Below are 19,917 nucleotides of genomic sequence, written 5' to 3'. Positions count from 1 at the left end.
ATCATATAATAATATATTATTATTTATATAAAAAGTCATATACGTTGTTTACCCACATATCTGTACTCATTGCAATTTTGTTAGATTACACTTGTTTGAAGCAATTTTGGTTAGATTATGCTTTCTCTGATGCAATTAAACAATTTTGGCTAAATTATACCTTTTCTAAGGAGAGTAAACAATTCTGGCTAATTTTTTTTCATAATTTTGAAAGGAGAAAAAGACAGGTTTATGCCCTCCATCCGTTTGCTTTTATTTTTTATTTTTTTTAATGTAATTAGATTTTAAATGAAAATTTGTAATTAAAGAATTATATAGTTTTGCTAAATCTTTAATGGAAAATAATAATTTTCTACATAGATATTATGCAATTACTACGTGGAACCCATTTTAAACTTAAATAATATTCCTTCAAAACTTATTTTACCTTTAATTCAAAAATAAATTATACAGATGTGATGATCAAGAAGTAGCATTTGTTATATCATTCATTCATTCAATATTTACATACACCCTAATACATTTTAGCAAAACACAAAGATTGCTGATTTTGACACAATCTCAAGCTTGTGTTGCAGAATATACAGAAGCGATGATCAAGCGAAACCCATTCCACCTTCACTCATTCACGTAAAATGGAGCATACAGCTTATCCATAACAGTAAATTGTACGTTGTCTGCAGGTTTCCAGTGCCTTTTCCTTTGGTTAATAAACCAGTTGTTTATCTGTCTCTGGTCGAGCCCCGTTGACTCAGCCAGTTGGACCTTTTCCAATTCCTGCATTATCCACATCAAAATATTACAAGCCCTTATAAAATTAACACTAAATTCTAATGCCCAACTGCTTATTTTTAATCTTGATATATAAAACTGTGAAAATAATATACCGTGGGATATGGCCATTTCTTGTGAACACTCCACCAATCAAGCAAGATTTCCCTGGCTTCTTTCGGTAGTCTACCCTTTTTCTTCTTTTTGGAAAACTCATGCTTCAAGGTGCCAATATAGCCACCATATTTTCGAAAGAGTTTGTCCTTAAGCTCACGGTCCATTGTAGGCGTCCGGCCACAATCCGAAACCTCATTCTCACCCCCACTATAATATTCATCAGATGATCCAACACCCTCATCTGCCAACAACATATTAACATATAAGAGAATGCAAAATATCGATAACCCATATTTACTTCTGCATTCCCCAAGTTAGAGAATCGTGCATTCAATAATATACCTATTCTTCCATTTGAAAACTTGACCATGTAACCTACCAGAGTTCTGGATAAAAAATGAAAAAAAAAAGTGATAGAAAATGATGGAGGGGCCTGTGAGAGAGTGGCAGAATAGAAAATTATTCAAGAGGTCTGTTAAGTCGTATCAGAGTCAGAGGTGGAGGGTACGGCGGTCATACGCCACACAGAGTTTGACTGATGATGACAGAGGTAAACCCCAAGGCACGCACTACTTTTCATCTTCCCAATCTCTGCGACTGTTACTGCCACCAAACCAGCTAAGCATCCACCCCAACACGCAGACCCTTCTACGTTGGAAGAGAAAACTTGACACAAAAAACAAAGAAATAATTTCGGGGTTGAGTTCTCGGAAAAATAAAGTACACCCTATCACCAACCAAATATGCCTTGAACAAAATTATTAGTGTTATCATCCATTTGCAATCCCTTTCTCTCAATAGAAGCCGCCATCTTTCAGTTCACTCTGAGACTCAAATTTAAGAGGCCAATCAAAAGCAGGATGTAGCAGTGAGTCTTAATGTTGAAATGGCAGCATACTGCAGCGATAACCGGGGCAGGTTTCCAACTTTCGTTAAATTAAAAGGCCCCCAGAATGCATCTATTTATAAGTGAGGGCATTGCATTGTCTATGATTTTTCTTTTTCAGGATTTGGGGTAGCAAGCATATCACCATGCAATTTTGGCATTTTCATGCCCAAACTGCGTGTTTAGCTCAATTAAACATACTTGTACAATTTCAAAAGCAAATTCAGCCCCCTGCTAAGATGAGTAAAAACGTAACTGGATCCAACTCAACTTGTAATTGCCTCAAACCAAAACAGAAAAACCAAGTGATCCTGTTTACTTTAAGAAAAAGGTGCATAGCCAGAATATTCAGAAAGCTGGATATCTCATCATATGATTATTTCTCTGAGAAATAATACTTACAATCCATTCTAGGCGCATTATATTAAGCTATATAACAGGCAAAACAAATTAAGGAAAATCAACTAAATAGACATCAGAGATTAACCAACGAGCAGCACTAAGCACACAAAACATTAGCAAAACAATGACTTGTTATCATGCGATTGGGTATTATTTTAACTCTAATTCAAAAGCATCTAATCACATAGTGACATATTATTGTTTGTACATATAATTTTATTGTTAATCAAATTGGCCATCTTCATGAAACACTCCTAGTATCCTACGCTATTCAAAATTGCTCTAAATTTCAAAATGATGAATAATAACAACATGGTCTAAGGCTAAGCGCTCCAGAAAAGTTGCAATCAGGGTCAATTGTCAATGCGTGTAAAGGTATGAATTATTATCAGCAGCAGGTCAAACCATCAACCTAAATGGGAAGAAGAAACAGTGGTGCAATAGGTTTTTAAACATCAGAGCAAGATAAACAGAAAATCAAAATTGCATGCTAAGCATTGCCTCCTGTAGTTGAGCAATAGATCTAGCAATAAATATCAATCACAGCACACAAATCTAACATCACAGACAAAAACCTTCATAAATACCTTTCAAATGATTTCAACACTTGCATCGCATGCACTTCGAATTCCAAAGATATCCACATAAAACTAAAATTAATCACAGTATGTTCAAGAAATGATGCTGCATCTTCCCAGCGAAGACAAGGTGCATGGTTCATACGGCCAAACAAGACTTTAAATTTTAATTTATCAAGCAAGTGTCGTCCACTCAAACATCCCACTTAAGGATGATAAATTATTATGTGGAAAAGATGATATATAGCCACATATAAAGAAGAGGCACATCTTGGTGGTGTTTCAAGATCTCTCTAATAAAAAAATGTTAAACAAATCTTATAAATTTGATAATTATATTCAACCCAAGGATTGTAATGAATATGTTTGAGAAAGAATTTATTAACCTCACGGATCTGTCAGAGACAAACAAAGATAGCTGTAATATAAATGTTTCAATATAAAAACGATTATAATTAAAGAATATGTGATGATACTATTTTATTCAAACTTGTATAGAAGAGATGTCAAAAGTACCCAAGTGCCACACTAGAAAAATTCAAAGAACCAGTTCCATCATGCATAACTGAAAAAGAAAAGAGAGCTCATCAGACAAAAACCTTCAATAGCTAACAAGCCATATGCCTCTACAGTGAGGTCTTCGTTTTAAATTCCGACTTTAGGTTCACGCATGACCATTCCAAAGTATATTAATCACTAGCTTTCCACATAAAAGGTACTTTCTTCCAATCCAAATCCATAACCTCAAAGCAGTGCAACTACAGGGATAGCGAATTAACAATGCATATTTCTCTCAAAGCGATGCTAAAAAATGTTTGAGTCATACTATATGTATACGTTTGACGCTGTGACAGTACATAAGTATGATTAAAATAAGAAATTTCAGCGACAAAGTCATCTATACTCATAATAAAAGCCTGTACATCCATCCATTATTTTATTATTTACGCAACCGCAAAGTAGAATCATCAGTGATCAATAAAACCGAAAGGTATCAAAGATAAGACCAGTGACCTAACTTAAGCAAATGTAATATATTGGGAACCTAACTATTTGTACTTGACTCTGACATGATACCTTGTGTTCATTGCAAGATTCTATCAGGTATCCATTATTTATGTTAATGAAGTGGATGATTAAGGAGAAAAGAGATTTGCTTTCAGTTTGGGTTATATTTTATACATATAAGCTACCTGCAACTATGTGCTACAAACTCTTTTATAATGTGGAAAGAACATATCTCAGGCAACAAAATTTAAATAGCATTTCTCAGCAGACCATTCTCAAGAATTGTTTTTAACTCCTACTCATGGCATGCACAGCAACTTACACTTCACTAAAACAATAAAATCTAGTTATAAAACCAGAAATAATGATAAAAACACTACCATTCATTAGTAAATATATCTACTTCAGCCAAAAAGAAAAAGGCAAAGGAATTACCATAACAATTTGCACTCCCTGACAGATCACCATTAATACTAGTTAGTTCAACTGATTGAATCTTTTGATATTGTACAAACGATACAAAGAGACAATCTCATTCACACCGAGTTGAAGAAAGGTCTGGTTTAGATTTAAAAAATTTGAAATTAATTGCAAGATTATAGATGGCAAAATTTACAGGTAATTTTCTTCAGCAAATTTATGACTCAAGAAGAACAAAGAAGTTGGTTCAATAAGTGCTACAGCAAAAATGTTTATCTAATGTAAAATACTATTCCTGAATTTACCAACATTCATACAGTAACTGATTTAAAAATAAAAATGATTACACTAAACAGTGTTGTGATTTAGCATATTTTTAGTAGGTATTCAAAGCTGCAACTATACTGCCAACACCCATATATAGTAGAAGAAAAGCAAGTACAATCGTTTAAAAGCCCCACAGCCGCAAAGTTGTCCTCAAGTTCCTTTCTTTGATGATTGTTTTGAGAAGTTTTATTTATTTATTTTAAGTATCAATTAGAGGGTTTCACAAGTATAGAAGAGACTCGAATCCAAAAAACTTCTCTCTAAAAATTCTAATTCCCCACCAATTTTGCTAACCCTTCTCTTCTTTTTTTTTTTTTTTTTTTTTTTGAGAAGTTTTATTACTAATAGCAGCAAAGAAACAAGCAGCCTATAGACATAGAAGACTTAAGCACATAAATCCTAAATCAACAATGGAAAGGAATATGAATACAAAGCTACTAGCGAATCTTATTTCTGGGGTTATGTTTTAAACCGTCTGCATTTGGGTAAGATGTGATCCAACATTTGCCATCACGGTGGCAAGATTCAGAACCCGACATCGGAACATGGCCTATTAAAGCAACCACTATTATGCATGTGAGTTTGCCTGCCAATGTGCGCCTAATTTTCGTCGTATGAAAATGCGTTTCTACATTATATGTGATCATGTAGCTATATCACACGCAACTAAATTAATAAATAAATAAATACAAAGGCAGACACATACGCGGGGAAAAAAAAATTACAGCAGCACAAACATCAATAAACTACATTAAATTAATTGAAATTAACACTAAGCATGTTATTGAGAATGAAAGAGAGAGAGAGAGAGCAGAACCAGTCGCGCAGAGATTGCTGAGCTGCGTTTCCATATTGTTTATAAACGCGGTTGCTTCATCAAAAGGCTTTGAGAGATCCAACTTATACTTCACCAATGTATCGCAATAAGTGTCCTTAAGGAAAAAAAACAGAAAAAGAAAAAAAGAAAAATGAGTCATAAATGAAATCAAAGAAATTTGAAAGTAGCGAGAAATTGCAGTTCCACTGAAAAGACAATACATCAAGGGAAATTAAACTTAGGTTGTTTAAAGAAGAAAACTATTGAGTGTTTGAGAGAAGAAAGAAAAGGGAGATAAATAGTACAGGAAAGTCCTAATTAGGGTTTATACTGAAGAAGAAACTGAGATTTGAGAGAGATACACACTTTTGATTAGGGTTTGGTGTAATTAAAGAAGAAACTAAAGAGATAGAAGCAAGGAACCATGAACTCGTCGAGCTCGGGATCTGCGCCTAAGCAACTTGAAACGACAGTGTTTCGCTTACTATTATCGCTTTTTCGCCTGATATCATCCAACATAAGAGCTATTTCCGGTGGCGCTCCCACCTGAAACACACATCGATACAAGTTTCACTAAACAACAACTTGGAAAATGTATATATAATTCCTATTTCAAGATCACATGAGTACACAAGGTGAGACCATATATTGATATACAAGTAGTTTCATCTACCGCAAGAAACTACCATAAATACACAAACTAAAATGTTCTTTTCTTCTTTTTTTCTTTTGTTTTCCTAAATTTTCTACGGCTTTTAATTCTGTCTAAATTAGTTTTAGCATCACCGGATCTTTTTGCAAGCTTGAGGTGGCTTACTACTTCCATATCTTCAATATGAAAATAGTTCTCGGTCTTCACGGCAAACAAATAAAGGGTTTACAGGACTTATTATAATGGTGTATATATATACCTTCTGGTAATCAATATAGGCTTCAAGTAGTCTAGGGTAAAGAGGATGAGAGGCAATTTTAGCTCTAATTGCACTTGACACAGCAGCTTGTTCCTCAGAACCAGCTTGTTCCTCAGCAACGTCAGATATCCCAGAAGATCCAGTCCCCAACTGCTCCGATCCATAAATGGGATGCCTATCACCAAAAGTAACAACGGCGGTGGAGTTATTCTGATAGTTGGTCCCCATAACCATATTCTCTGCAGGCGCCTGCTGCATAGAATAATCAAGGCTTGAATGGAGACCGTACAGCTCATCCATCAGTAAAGAATAAGAAGATACAGAGAATTGTGTTTAGTGTGCAGTTACTAATAACAAAAGCCAGACAATGAAGGCGGAAAAGGATGGAAAGTTGTGTGTGGAAGAGGAGAGGAGAGAAGTGAAGAAGTAATTAATGAAGTGATAGAGAGAAGTAAAATAAATGAAGTGACAGAGAGAGTATAAATATTACAGTGAGAGTGAAGTTAAGAAGAAGAAGCAGAAGACGGGTACTCGGTTTCGTGGAAATGGTAGTGACAGTGTCAAAGAGTCATGATGAGTGAGAGACGGAAAGCCACAATTAAATTGGAGGGTTTGATTTTTAGCGTACGAACAAGGAGAAGCTCAGAGCCGTAGACCACCCTGGCCCTCCAATGCTAGCTCCTTCTTTTCACTCTTTTACTCACTGATACCTCCACGCTTTCCTGAAGCGCGTTTTCATCACTTGTTGTCATCTTCCAAAATGTATCTCCCTCATGTAGAATCATATCAACATGCACATTTCATCATCGCTTCTCCCGAAGCAAATCCACATTAAAAATATGCCTTCATGTTTTACTTATCTTAAGCACTTCACATCATTATTTTCAGATTTTTTTTTCATATAATTACTTGTATATCGCTAGAAATTTTGTAGGAAGGAACGGGGAAAGAACAACTCACATCGGAGAACTGCAGATGAGCATGGATGGAAATGGGAAAGAATCATTTTCTTCCTGGATTCCAATAGGGTGCCATGAATTTATTCTCCCACCTTAGGCCATAGGCCAAATCCTACCCAATTTTTTAAAACACATGACAATATTTTAAAATTTAAATATTTACCAATAACTTAACTTTCAATGAAAATAGAAAAGAATAATTTTCTTTATAGATTCAAATGTAGTGTCATACCGTTATTCTCTCAAAAGGGCATTTCTTATCTAAATTTTAGCGTATTCTTAAAAACATATCTGTGATATTTTAAAAATCCAAACACCTAGTAACTTTTGTTAGAGACAATGAAAAAACCATTATTTTATTTTTTATATTAAAAAATATATAATTTTATTTTAGTCTTCTCTTAAGTTTTGAAAAGTGATATTTTATCTCAGCCTTAACTTCAAAAAAGTGATATTTCATCCCTACAAACCCTTAAGGTTTTCTTCTCTCCAGCAACAGCAACCATTCTTCCCCTTTCTCTATTTGCCACTACTAACAATGTCTCACCACAAACGAAGAAGCACAGGCCAATGACGAATTGAAGACGAAGAAGCCTTGACCAACTTCTCAAATCCATCACGTTTTCCATTGAATCGCTTTAAAAGAAACTTTTGTCATGCAATTCATGTTTGTCTAAAGTCAAATCAATGAAAAACAAAACTAGTGCTAGAGAAGTTGAAGCTTTGTCACACTGATGCTGGAGAAGCTGAACTCTTCATCTTCGATTCGTCATGTCGATGCTTTTTCATTTATTATGGGACATCATCGATGGTGGCAGATAGAGAAGGGAAGAGCATTGATGGAAATGGGAAAGAATCATTTTCTTCCTAGATTCTAATGGGGTGTCATATAGTCATTCTCCTACCTTAGGCCAAAGGGCATTTCCCACCTAAATTTTAACGTATTCTCAAAAACACATCTACGATATTTTAAAAATTCAAACACTCACCTATAAACTAACTTCTGTTAGAGACAAAGATAAAAATGTCATTTTATCTTTTATATTAAAAAATATATAAATTTATCTCATTTCCTCTCCCAGTTTTGAAAAGTAATATTTTACTCTAACCTTAACTTTGAAAAAGTGACATTTTGCCCCACAAACCCTTAGGGTTTTCTTCTCTCTGACAATGGCAATGACGATTGTGACCATTCTCCTCCTTTCTCTCTCTACCACTATTGAGAACGTCCGATGACAAACGAAGAAGCATGAGCCAATGATAAATTGAAAATAGAGAAGCCCTGACCAACTTCTCAAATCTGTCACATTTTTTGTTGAATCAACTCCAGACGAAGCTTCCGTCATGTAATTCATCTTTGTCTGAAGCCAAATCGACAAAACACAAAGCTAGTGCTAGATAAGTTGAGGCTTCATCGCACTAGTGTTGGAGAAGTCAAACTCTTCATCTTCGATTCATCACGTCAATGCTTTTTCATTTGTCATGAGACATCGTCAACAGTGGCAAATAGAGAAGGGAGAAGAATGGTGGTTATCGTCACCAGTGTAGTTGTTGTTAAAGAGAAGAAAACTTTAAGACTTTGTGAAGGTGATATGTCACTTTTCAAAACATAAGGGAGGGGGATGAGATAAATTTATATATTTGTTAATATGCAAGGTAAAATGACGATTTTACTCTTGCGTCTAATAAAAGTTAACACATAGGCAGGTGTTTGAATTTTTAAAATGTCACATGTGTATTTTTAAGAATGAGTCAAAACTCAGGTGGAATATAACATTTAGCCCCCACCTTAATATAGTGAATTATATTGACATTTTTCTAAATTTAACTTATATTTATGGCCAAAAGACTTGTTTCCACCCAAGGTTACGTGTAATCTCAAACCCAGACTTATTGACTTTAAAAAACTCAAAGTTTTACCCATGAAATAAATTTTGTCAAAAACTTTAGTTGAAGTTAAGGGTAAAATTATTATTTAATAAAAAATTTAAAAATTAAAATTTTATCACATTTTCTTCTCTTAGTTTGAAACTCTAACAATTTACCTCTACTCAAAGTTTAAAAAATGACAATTTTTCTACTAAGGTTTTTTCTCCTTTCAAACAATTTGTCCTTCCCTATCGTCGGTTGACCTTCTCTCCTTCTTCTCCCTCAGCCAACCATCATTCCCTCTCATCCTTTTTGTTGACAAAGACCCTCGTCCCCCTCTCAAACGAAGACCATTTGTCTTCGTTGTGGTCGAAGGGAAAGGTTTGATTAATAGAGAGAGATAAGTTAGGAGAGAGAGTGAATGTGGCTAGAGACGACAAAGTTCATAATTTTTTATAACGATTTCAAAATTCTAGAAAGAAATATTTATTTTTTAAACTTTAGGTGAGAGAAAATTACAAAATTTTTTAATTTAAAGAGAAAAATATAATAAAATTTTTAATTTTTAAAATTATTTTAATAAATGATGATTTTACTCTTAATTTTAAGTAAAATTTTTAATATAAATTGACTCATAAATAGGTAATTGGCAAATAAAAGGTTGAATTACATGAAACCTTGGTGGGAAAAAGTGTTTTTAGCCTGTATTTATATTTCATAACACATTTTCCAATAAATATTGCTTTATGGAAAGAGATGCTATTTCGCAAACATGTACGAAATGATTAAGAAAACTTGGGCGAGCATATTTAATCAGCAAGCACCCCACTCTTTCTCTGTTACAATCACAAACCAAGCGCGGGATTTAACTATAACTGCTCACGGCACAACTGAATTCTCGCCGAGCATTTTTAATCACCAAGCACCCAAGCATCTCCCTTCACTCCGTTCTCGCTTGCATTGGCTCATCTGTTTCAACAAATTCATAACTTTTCGTTCAGAAACTGTTCCCGTTTGCGGCTTAGCTTACAATTGATTTAACAGTATGGCACTCCAACTGTTTGACGAAACACCGATCTCTAAGTCACTTGGAAATTTTACCTTTTTGAATAGGTATGGATGTGGCCCACTGCAAATTAGACGGTAACGCTGACGCCGTGGATTTTTGTCTGCACGACGGTTACCACTAGGTTCTTGCGGCTTCGACGTATACTTTAAACAAGAAGGTGATAGCCCAGTAGGACAGGAAGCATCGGTATTCATTGTCAAATGTTGATGCTGAAGAGAATAATCTCGAATTGTTTTATAGAAGGGACACAGGTAGATTTTTTTGTTGGGGAAAGGACTATATCCCACCCAAATTTTAGCGCAATCTCAAAGTTACACCTATGAGAGATGAAAAATTCAAACTTTCACCGATGACCAAACTTTTATTAATTTTTTCTGTCAAAAGAAGAAATAAAATAGTTATTTTACTGTTTATATTAAAAGTTATAAAATTTATTACTTTCACTCTCTTCAGGTTTTAGAAACTAACATTTCACCTTTACTTAAAGTTTTTAAACTTTGAAAAGTAATATTTTTACCCCCAAACCTAAGGTTTCCATATTTTTCAAAATTAAGTCTCTTCCCTATAACTTTCAAAAAAGACAGTTTCACCCTCACTCTTCAATTTCATCTTCTGCGTCGTCTCTAGCCTCATCCTTCTCCTGGTGGATGACAATATTGCGATGAAGAGATCTTCATCTCCTTGTCGCACTACAGTACGACGAAAAGATCTCTCTTTGTCACACGAACCAAATGACGAAGGACGATGCTTTGTCGTCCTTCATCATGATGCGATGACAAAGCGTTGTCCTTCGTCTATTCTTTCAGATCTGAATAATGTTTCGTCGTTTAGATCTGAGTAACGAAGGTTCGTCCTTCGTTGTCCTTTGTCATCGGAGAAAGGAGATTGGTGGAAAGAGTCGGTCATCGATGATGGCCAGAGAAGGAAGCAAACCTTAGGGGTGAAATATAAACTTTTTAAATTTTGAAGATAGGTTGAAATGTTAGTTTTTAAACTTGGAGGGGAGAAATGATAAAAATTTTGAAGTTCAAAATTTTTAGGTAAAATGACAAATTTACCCCTATCTCTAACTAAAAATTTGGATGGTAATTTAGTCATGGATGAGAGTTTGAATTTTTTTATCTCTTGTAAGTGTGTTTTTGAGATTAAACTAAAATTTAAGTAGAAAATAATCCTTTCTGTATTAAATGGAGGACCCCAATTGGTGGCACTATTGCTTGCTTCTTAGTATAATAATTACCTCTAGCTTCCTGGTATAATAATTACCTAGTGTTTGTTAACATTTCAGCGAAGCTATTACAATGTTGCTTATAAATGGCCAAAGGACTTATTCCCTCCCCCAAGAAAAAGACTTTTGAAAAGATGAAGAGCCTCATCATCTTTTAATGTCGATCAGATATCTAAATAGGTGGACAAAGACTGTCAGAGAGAAAGAAAACTTTGAGAGGGAGAGGCCATTGATAATGGCGTCAGGTATATGAAAATTAAACCCTAAAAAGAAACTATCATTTTTTAAAACTTAGGTTAGCGAGAAACTTTTAGTTTTTAAAGTTTAGTAAGAAAAAAAAGAGATAAAATTTTAAGAGATTAGAGTTTTATTAATTTTAACTATTTATAGATAAGTATTTGTGATTTTTAAAATTAAAAAGAAAAATTTGAGAAAATATCATACTTTGGGTGGAAAATAGTCCTTTGGCCTTATAAATTATAAAAGTGAGCTACAGTTTTTTTTTTAAAAATAATTATTGCTGTTATAAAAATAATGAAATAAATGGCAAAGTGATTGAATTGCCGAAAGAAAATTATGATTTTATTAAGGCAAAGTCACGGCAAAAGGAAGAAAGAACCAAGAAGAAAGCAAGGAATTGTATCAATTAGCAGGAGAGGAAGGGGGGTATTTATAGGAAATTGCCGCCCCTCCAAGTCAACAAAAATGGTTTTCTTCCAAGCCAAGTTACTAAAGCCATTAATGCATTCCCATTGCCAAGTCAAAACATGTAGTGGAAAAATTCACCATATATAATACTCTCCTTTAGATTTTCATCACTTACAAATAATTATATTAACTTTGCTAAGGAAAAATCCAGTGGGATAAAAACCAAAGCAAATGAACATAATTATTAAATGTCTTGTAAGTTGACGTTGGACGTGCTTAAACTGCCTCATTAAAAATCTTACTAAGAAAACCCAGTGGGACAAAACCTAGTAAAGGAAAAAAGAGTACAGTGTACCTTTTGTCTAATATTTGATAAACTTCAAAATTTTGCTTGATGAATGCTCCCCCTGATGAACGCTCCCCCTCTTTTTAGTAGGATTAACTTGGTTACTTGTTGAGCTGCCACATACCGATGTTATACACTAACTTCTCAAATATTGATATCGATAGTGTCTTAGTGAACAAATCTGCAAGATTCTCACTAGATCTGATTTGCTTGACATCAATCTTTTTACTCTGCTGGAGCTCATGAGTGTAAAAGAACTTCGGTGAGATATGTTTGGTTCTGTCTCCTTTGATGTATCCACCTCTAATTTGGGCAATACATGTTGCATTGTCTTCATATAATATGAAAAAAGTGTTTGTTGTAGAAGGAAGACTGCATACGTTCTGAATATGATGGATAACAAACCACAACCATATACATTCTCGGCTGGCTTCATGGAGAGCTAAAATTTCTGAATGATTTGAAGAAGTTGCAACCAAGGTTTGTTTGGTAGAGCGTCATGATATAGCTGTGTCATTATAAGTGAAAACATATCCCGTTTGTGAACGGGCCTTATGGGGGTCAGAAAGATAACCAGCATCTGCATATCCAACCAAACTAGGATTTTTAGGGGATTTGATAGAATAGAATAATCTCAAATCTCTAGTTCCATATAGGTAACGGAGTATATGTTTGATTCTGTTCCAATGACGACGGGTTGGTGCAGAGCTAAATCGGGCCAATAAATTAACTACGAAGGAAATATCTGGTCTCGTGCATTAGGTCAAATATAATAAGGCTCCAATAGCATTAAGATATGGTACTTCAGGACCAAGTATCTTTTTATCTTCTTCTTTAGGACAAAATGGGTCTTTTTTTGGATCAAGAGACTGAACAACCATTGGGGTGCTCAAATGATGAGTCTTATCCATATTAAAGCGTTTTAATAATTTTTCAATATACGCTGATTGATGGATAAGTATTTCATTTGAATTGTGCTCGATCTGTAGACCGAGACAATATTTTGTTTTTCCCAAATTCTTCATTTCAAATTCTTCATTTCAAATTCTTTTTTCAAATATTCAGTAGTTTTTGAAAGCTCTTCAGAAGTCCCAATTAAATTCATATCATCAACATAAACTGCTACAATAGCAAATCTCGATTCTGACATTTTGATAAAGACACATGAGCATATAGGGTCATTCACATAATCCTCTTTTTTCAAATATTCACTAAGGCGATTGTACCACATATGTCCAGATTATTTTAATCCGTACAATGATCGTTGTAATTTAATTGAGTACAAGCCTCTGGAATTAACCTTTTTTGCTTAAGGTAATTTGTATCCTTCAAGGAGTTTCATATAAATTTCAACATCCAAATTTCTATACAAATAAGCAGTAACTACGTCCATTAGACGCATATCCAGTCCTTCAGAGACTATTAAACTAATTAAATATTTGAATGTGATCATATTCATTACAGGTGCATATGTTTCATCAAAGTCTATACCAGACCTTTGGGAAAAGCCTTGGGCTACAAGCCTAACTTTATATCTAGCAATTTCATTTTTTTCATTTCTTTTTCTCACAAATACCCATTTATATCCAACGGGTTGTATGTCTTAAGGTGTTGGAACTACAGACCCAAACACTTAACATTTTGCTAGAGAAGCTAATTCTGTTTGAATTGCTTCTTCCCATTTAGGCCAATCATGTGTTTATTTGCATTCAGCCATAGTACGTGGTTCAAAATCATCATCATTCAGAATTTCAGTAGTTATTGCAAATGAGAATATATCATCAACTATAATTGTTTTACGATTCCACATTTTTTGTGTATGAACATAATTTAAAGATATTTTAATATTCTCATTTTCCTGTTTTTTAGGATTTTGTACCACTTCAGGGGCTTGTGCCACTTCAGGGACCATAACCTCTTTTGGACGAATATTTGTTTGATTATTTGCCTTTCGTTTTCGAGGAACAGTGTCTTTTGATCCAATAGGTCTACCACGCTTCTGACCCAATAGGTCTACCACGCTTCTGACGTGAGGTAGATTATCAGTCACGACTCGAATGGACTGTTTAGCAGTCACATTGATTCTTGCTGGTGCATTAGCAACTGGAGCATGTGATCTTGTCACTTTTGTCGTATCTACAAATGCATCAGGCATTTGGGTGACAATAATTTGTAATCACACTATCCTCTGTACTTCAGTTTCACTTTGGGATGTACGAGAATCTAAATGAGACATGGTAAGTACATATCAAGTAAGTTCATGCCTAACTTCAAGAGGCATTTTTTTTCCTAAAAATGGGAAAGTTGTCTCATTAAAGTGACAATCTACAAATCGTGCAGTAAAAAGATTACCTGTTAATAGTTCCAAGTATTTGATAATAGATGGTGAATTATATCCAATATATATTCTCAAATGACGTTAGAGTCCCATTTTTGTGCGTTGAGGGGACACAATAGAGACATATATAACACAACCAAATATTCTCAAATGAGATAAATTAGGTTGGTAACCAAGAACTAATTGTAATGGAGAATATTGATGATAAGAAGAAGGTCGCAAGCGAATTAACGCTGCAGCATGTAATATAACATGTCCCCATATAGAAGTAGGTAATTGAGTTTTTAGTGACAAGGTACGTGCAATTACCTGGAGTCGTTTGATAAGAGACTCAGCTAATCTATTCTGTGTGTGGACATACAGGTCTGGATGTTCAACTTCAATCCCCATAGACATACAATAATCATCAAATGTTTTGGATGTAAATTCACCAGCATTATCTAGCCGTATTGACTTGATTGAATAATCTGTAAAATGTGCTTTTAATTTGATAATTTGTGCTAACAGTTTAGTAGATGCAACATTTCGAGTAGGCAATAAACAAACATGAGATCATCGTGCAGATGCATCAATTAAGACCATAAAATAACGAAATGGCCTACTTGGTGGATGAATGGGTCCATATATATCCCCTTGAATCCTTTACAGAAATGATGAGGATTCACCTCTAATTTTGGAGGGGGATGGTCTTATTACTAATTTGCCTTAAGAATAGGCGGTGTAGAATTATTCATTGGATAATAAAATTTTATGATTCTGTAATGTATATCCCTATGAATTTTCAATAATCCTACATATCATTGTAGATCTTGGATGGCCTAAACGATCATGCCAAAGCATAAATGCTTTTGGATCAACAAACTTCTGGTTCAATATTGCGTAGGATTCAATTGCCTTTATGATTGTATAATACAATCTAGATGATAAAACAGACAATTTTTCTAGTATAAACCTTCTTTCGGAGGCATTACTAGTTATATAGATGAATTATGCACTATTTTCACTTATGGTTTCAATATGATAACCATTTTTTCTTATATCTTTAAAACTCAGTAGATTTCTTCTTGATCTACTTGAATATAATGCATCATCGATGCTTAATTTGGTCTCATTGTTTAACATAATTGTGGCTCTTCCAGAGCCTTCTATCAGATTAATTGATCCTGATATGGTATTTACTTTAGCTTCGGTTAATGCTAAAGTTAAGAAAAATTTCTTTTCTTTAAGAATTGTGTGTGTTGTTGCACTGTCCACCAAACACATCTCTCCCACATCAGCTTTTGAAGTCAACGCTTCAATTTTGGAGTCCATTTCCTTTCATTTAAACAATTACGTTAGTTATAACATACACAAAATATTGAAAGGAAGAAAGACAATAATATTTATGACTCTAAAATATATATGATGGACTTATAAAAATCTTGGGTATCCTTGTCACTATTTAAGTTACCTATATTGTTATTCTTTGAAAGAAGATTTGAAACATCAAGAATCATTAGATCGACAGGATCTAACTTATTAAAAATTTAATTCTTATGGGTGCTTAATATGGATTCACCCAATGTTTGTGTGTACTACAGGTACACCACCAATGACATTTATAACCACGTTTATTATTTTGTGATTTACTATGCATTACAACTACTTCTGGTAGTTGCGTTCACTTCAGGGAACGATATATAACAAGAAAATATTAATTCAGAATTTTCTTTTCCGATATTGCTACTATAGGAGCATAAAATAAAATGTGGGAAATATTACAGAGTTATACTAAATATAGAGTCATTGGGAGTATTATTAAATCTGATGTTCAAATCTATCTTTCAAATTGCTCCACAAATTTAATGGATTTATTATTGTATCCATACTTCGGCTTGTAATCCTTCAGAGATATAATGCCGAAAAATAATAGTCTTGTATTTGTCCTTTTGGGATATTTTATTTAGTTAGTTTTTTAAGGGTCATAAATTCTAGGTGGAGACTCATGCAAAAAACTCATTTAATATTATCCATCCAATTTTAGGAACTTTAGGTTCAATTATTGTCATATTTACAAAACTTCTAGTTTTGTAGACAATATATATGAGTTAATCTTTGAAACTTCAGGTTCAAATATTATCTCATATTTATAAAATAGCTGATTTCATAGGAGAAATATTAAGATTAATTTTGGAAGCTTCAGGTCCATATATTATCCCATATTTACAAAACTTCTGGTTTTGTAATTAGTATTCAGAATATTATAATACGTATTCTGATTATATTTCGGACTTCAAATCCATATTTTTCACACTTTCTACAAACTTCAGGTTGTAAAGGTGATATAATTATTCTAAAATAAAGACTTTGATGAAATTTGGGACTTCTAGTCCATATATATGTATTCTCTTGATTTTACAAAATTGAAGTTGTAAATTGTAAAATTCAGGACTTCGGACCCATACATATGATTTTCTCACGATTTTACAAGTTTCAGGTTGTTAATCGGATATAAATAAAAATAAACATTCAAATAAATAAATATGCGAATAAATAAATGGAATACAATAAAAATAAATATTTAAATAATATCAAGACTTCTGGTCCAGATTCTTGATTTTTGTAAACTTCAGGTTACAAATGATATTTATGACTTCAGATCTAAATTTATAATTTCGTAAACTTCTGGTTACGAATGATATTCAGGATTTCAGATCCAGATTCATAATGTTCAAGATTACAGGTCCAGATTCATAATGTTCAAGATTACAGGTCCAGATTCATAATTTTGTAAACTTCGGATTACAAATAAGATTCAGAACTGCGGGTCCAAATTTATTATATTCTAGACTTCATGTCTAAATTTATAATTTTGTAAATTTCAGGTTACAAATAATATTCAGAACTTCAGGTCTAGATTTATGATACTCTAGACTTCAGGTCTAGATTCAAGGGTATCAAGACTTCAGATCCAGATTTACAATTTTGTAAACTTAGGATTGCAAATAGAGTATAATTATAAAAAAAAAAATTAAATAGAAGCATAATATAAATTAAAATATAATTGGGATATCACAACTGAGATATCTATATTTAAAATATTTAAGTAGCATAATGACATAATAGACTGATATAATATACTTGAATTGATCGTGCTGATAACGTGTTACAAAAATAATGAAATAAATGATAAAGTGATTGAATTGCCAAAAGAAAATTATGATTTTATTAAGACAAAGTCATGGCAAAAGAAAGAAAGAACCAAGAAGAAGCAAGAAGAAAGCAAGGAATTGTATCAATTATCAGGAGGGGGAGGGGAAGGGGGAAGGGGGAAGGGGGACGGGGGTGGGGTGGGGGTTGGTATTTATAGGAAATTGCCGCCTCTCCAAGTCAACCAAAATGACTATCTTTCAAGTCAAGTTTCTAAACCCATTAATGCATTCCCATTGTCAAGTCAAAGCATGTGATGGAAAAATCCAACGTATATAATAATTGCAGTGGTTTTTCTAAGTGATGTCAATGCTGAAAAGGTCAGGTCCTCCATGCGCCTTTTGCTTGGAGTGGGACCCATCAGCCAGATCCATCACAGTTGGGCTTTCTTATGGATCTCTTTCAATTATCTGCCTAGAAGAGTCAAAACTAGAAATTCGGCAAGAATGGAAAGCACTTGGTTTCGAGCTGTGGGCCACTTCATTTGACATTCATCAACCTTATTTGGTGTACACTGGCTCAGGTGACTGCAAATTCAGTTGTTGGGATATGGTGGATAGTTAATCCATGCATTTCTGAACTGCAAGACTCACAAGATGGGTGTTTGTTGCGTTGCAGAGAGCCCTATTGATCCTAATACTGTACTTACTGGTGGTTATGATGAGCATATGAGGGCGTGGGATGTAGGGTCAATCTCAAAACCAGTCAATGGAACTTTAGTTTGTTTAGTCGGAGGAGTTTGGAGAATCAAGCATCACCCTTTTGTACGAGACGTGGTCTTGACGGTTGTATGCACAATGGATTTGTGATCGTTGATGTTAAAGTGAAGAAAGCTGAAAGGTCAGGGGAATTGTTAGGTTCGAAACTCTAACCGCTTCACCTAGGATGTAGCTGAATTAATCTAAGTGTGGATGAGATATTTGGTACATGTTTGTATTTCCCTTTAGTCTTTTAGCAATCTTTCATATTTATATAATTCAAGAAAATGATTACAGTGTTGTTGGCTGCATTTTGAAATTTAAATTTAGCCATAGGACTATTTCCCATATAAGTTTTAACCCAATTTAAAAAACATATCTTTTGCAGTTAAAAAACCCAAACACCTATTTATGCATTAACTTATATTAGAAGTAAAGGTAAAATTGTTATTTTATCTGTAAACCCTAAAACCCTAAAAAATTATAGTATTTTTCCTTCTTAGTTTAAAAAACTAACAATTTTCTCTCAGAATTAAGTTTTGAAAAGTGATATTTTTCCCCTTTCAAATTTCTGCGATGAACAAGGACTACTCGCTCCTTCCCAAAGATGGTTCTCCCTCCAATTGATGTCGTCTAAATTCGAAGAATCTAGATGAAACCCTTCATTTGGACAACAAATATATCATCCAAAAAAATCGTTGTCATCTAGACAACGACAACATGTCCAAACCAACAGTAAACGTCAGAGATGACGAACCTTTGGTCTGGACTTCGTTGTTGTCTAAACGACGATGATTCATCTAGACAACGCCTTCATTGTTCAGATAAAGGGTTTCATTTGAATTCAAAGAATCCAAACAACGTTAGTCGAAGGGAGAGGATTTCAGACAGAGAGAAGACACCAGAGGGAGAGCCATCATCGAGAGGGAGAGAGCGGTCGTTGTTCGCTAGGGAAATTTGAAAGAGAAAAAATAATCACTTTTCAAAATTTAATTATAATGAAAAATTGTTAGTTTTCTAAACTAAAAGAGAAAAATGATATAAATTTTGAAGGTTTTAGGGTTTTAAAGTAAAATGATGATTTTATCTTTATCTCTAATTAAAAATTTTAATAGTAGTTAACTTATAAGTGGATGTTTGGGTTATTCATTTATTATGAGTATATTTTTTAGATTTGATTAAAACTTGTTTGGGAAATAATTTTTTGACCTAAAATTTAAATGGTTAGACTAAAGATAAGACTACGTTCGAGATAAATGAGGAGAAAGTTAGCTTTTTATTATGGATATAAAAGTGGTGTTAAATGGTGGAATATATTATCTGGTTGAGGGATGTT

The 19,917-nt window shown here is 33.7% G+C and overlaps 2 protein-coding genes across 2 annotated transcripts; one reads left to right on the top strand and one right to left on the bottom strand.

Moving 5' to 3' along the window:
- Window positions 1-459: 459 nt before the first annotated feature.
- Window positions 460-6,850, bottom strand: LOC123204631 (homeobox protein knotted-1-like 6). The gene is made up of 5 exons (XM_044621400.1): window positions 6,238-6,850; window positions 5,750-5,872; window positions 5,327-5,441; window positions 888-1,129; window positions 460-777 (listed from the first exon to the last, which is right to left on the bottom strand). Exons 1-5 carry the CDS (start codon window positions 6,535-6,537, stop codon window positions 619-621), a joined length of 939 nt encoding a protein of 312 aa, XP_044477335.1. The 5' UTR covers window positions 6,538-6,850; the 3' UTR covers window positions 460-618.
- An 11,336-nt stretch (window positions 6,851-18,186) lies between these two features.
- LOC123204788 (diphthine methyltransferase homolog) lies at window positions 18,187-18,692 on the top strand. Its single transcript, XM_044621585.1, has 2 exons — window positions 18,187-18,406; window positions 18,502-18,692. Exons 1-2 carry the CDS (start codon window positions 18,187-18,189, stop codon window positions 18,690-18,692), a joined length of 411 nt encoding a protein of 136 aa, XP_044477520.1.
- The last annotated feature ends 1,225 nt before the right edge of the window (window positions 18,693-19,917 follow it).

The sequence above is a fragment of the Mangifera indica genome, chromosome 20 (genome assembly GCF_011075055.1).
Source record: "Mangifera indica cultivar Alphonso chromosome 20, CATAS_Mindica_2.1, whole genome shotgun sequence".
Classification (NCBI taxonomy): Eukaryota; Viridiplantae; Streptophyta; class Magnoliopsida; order Sapindales; family Anacardiaceae; genus Mangifera; species Mangifera indica.
Note: the sequence above shows the minus strand (reverse complement) of the source record. Positions and strands in the feature narration are given on the sequence as shown.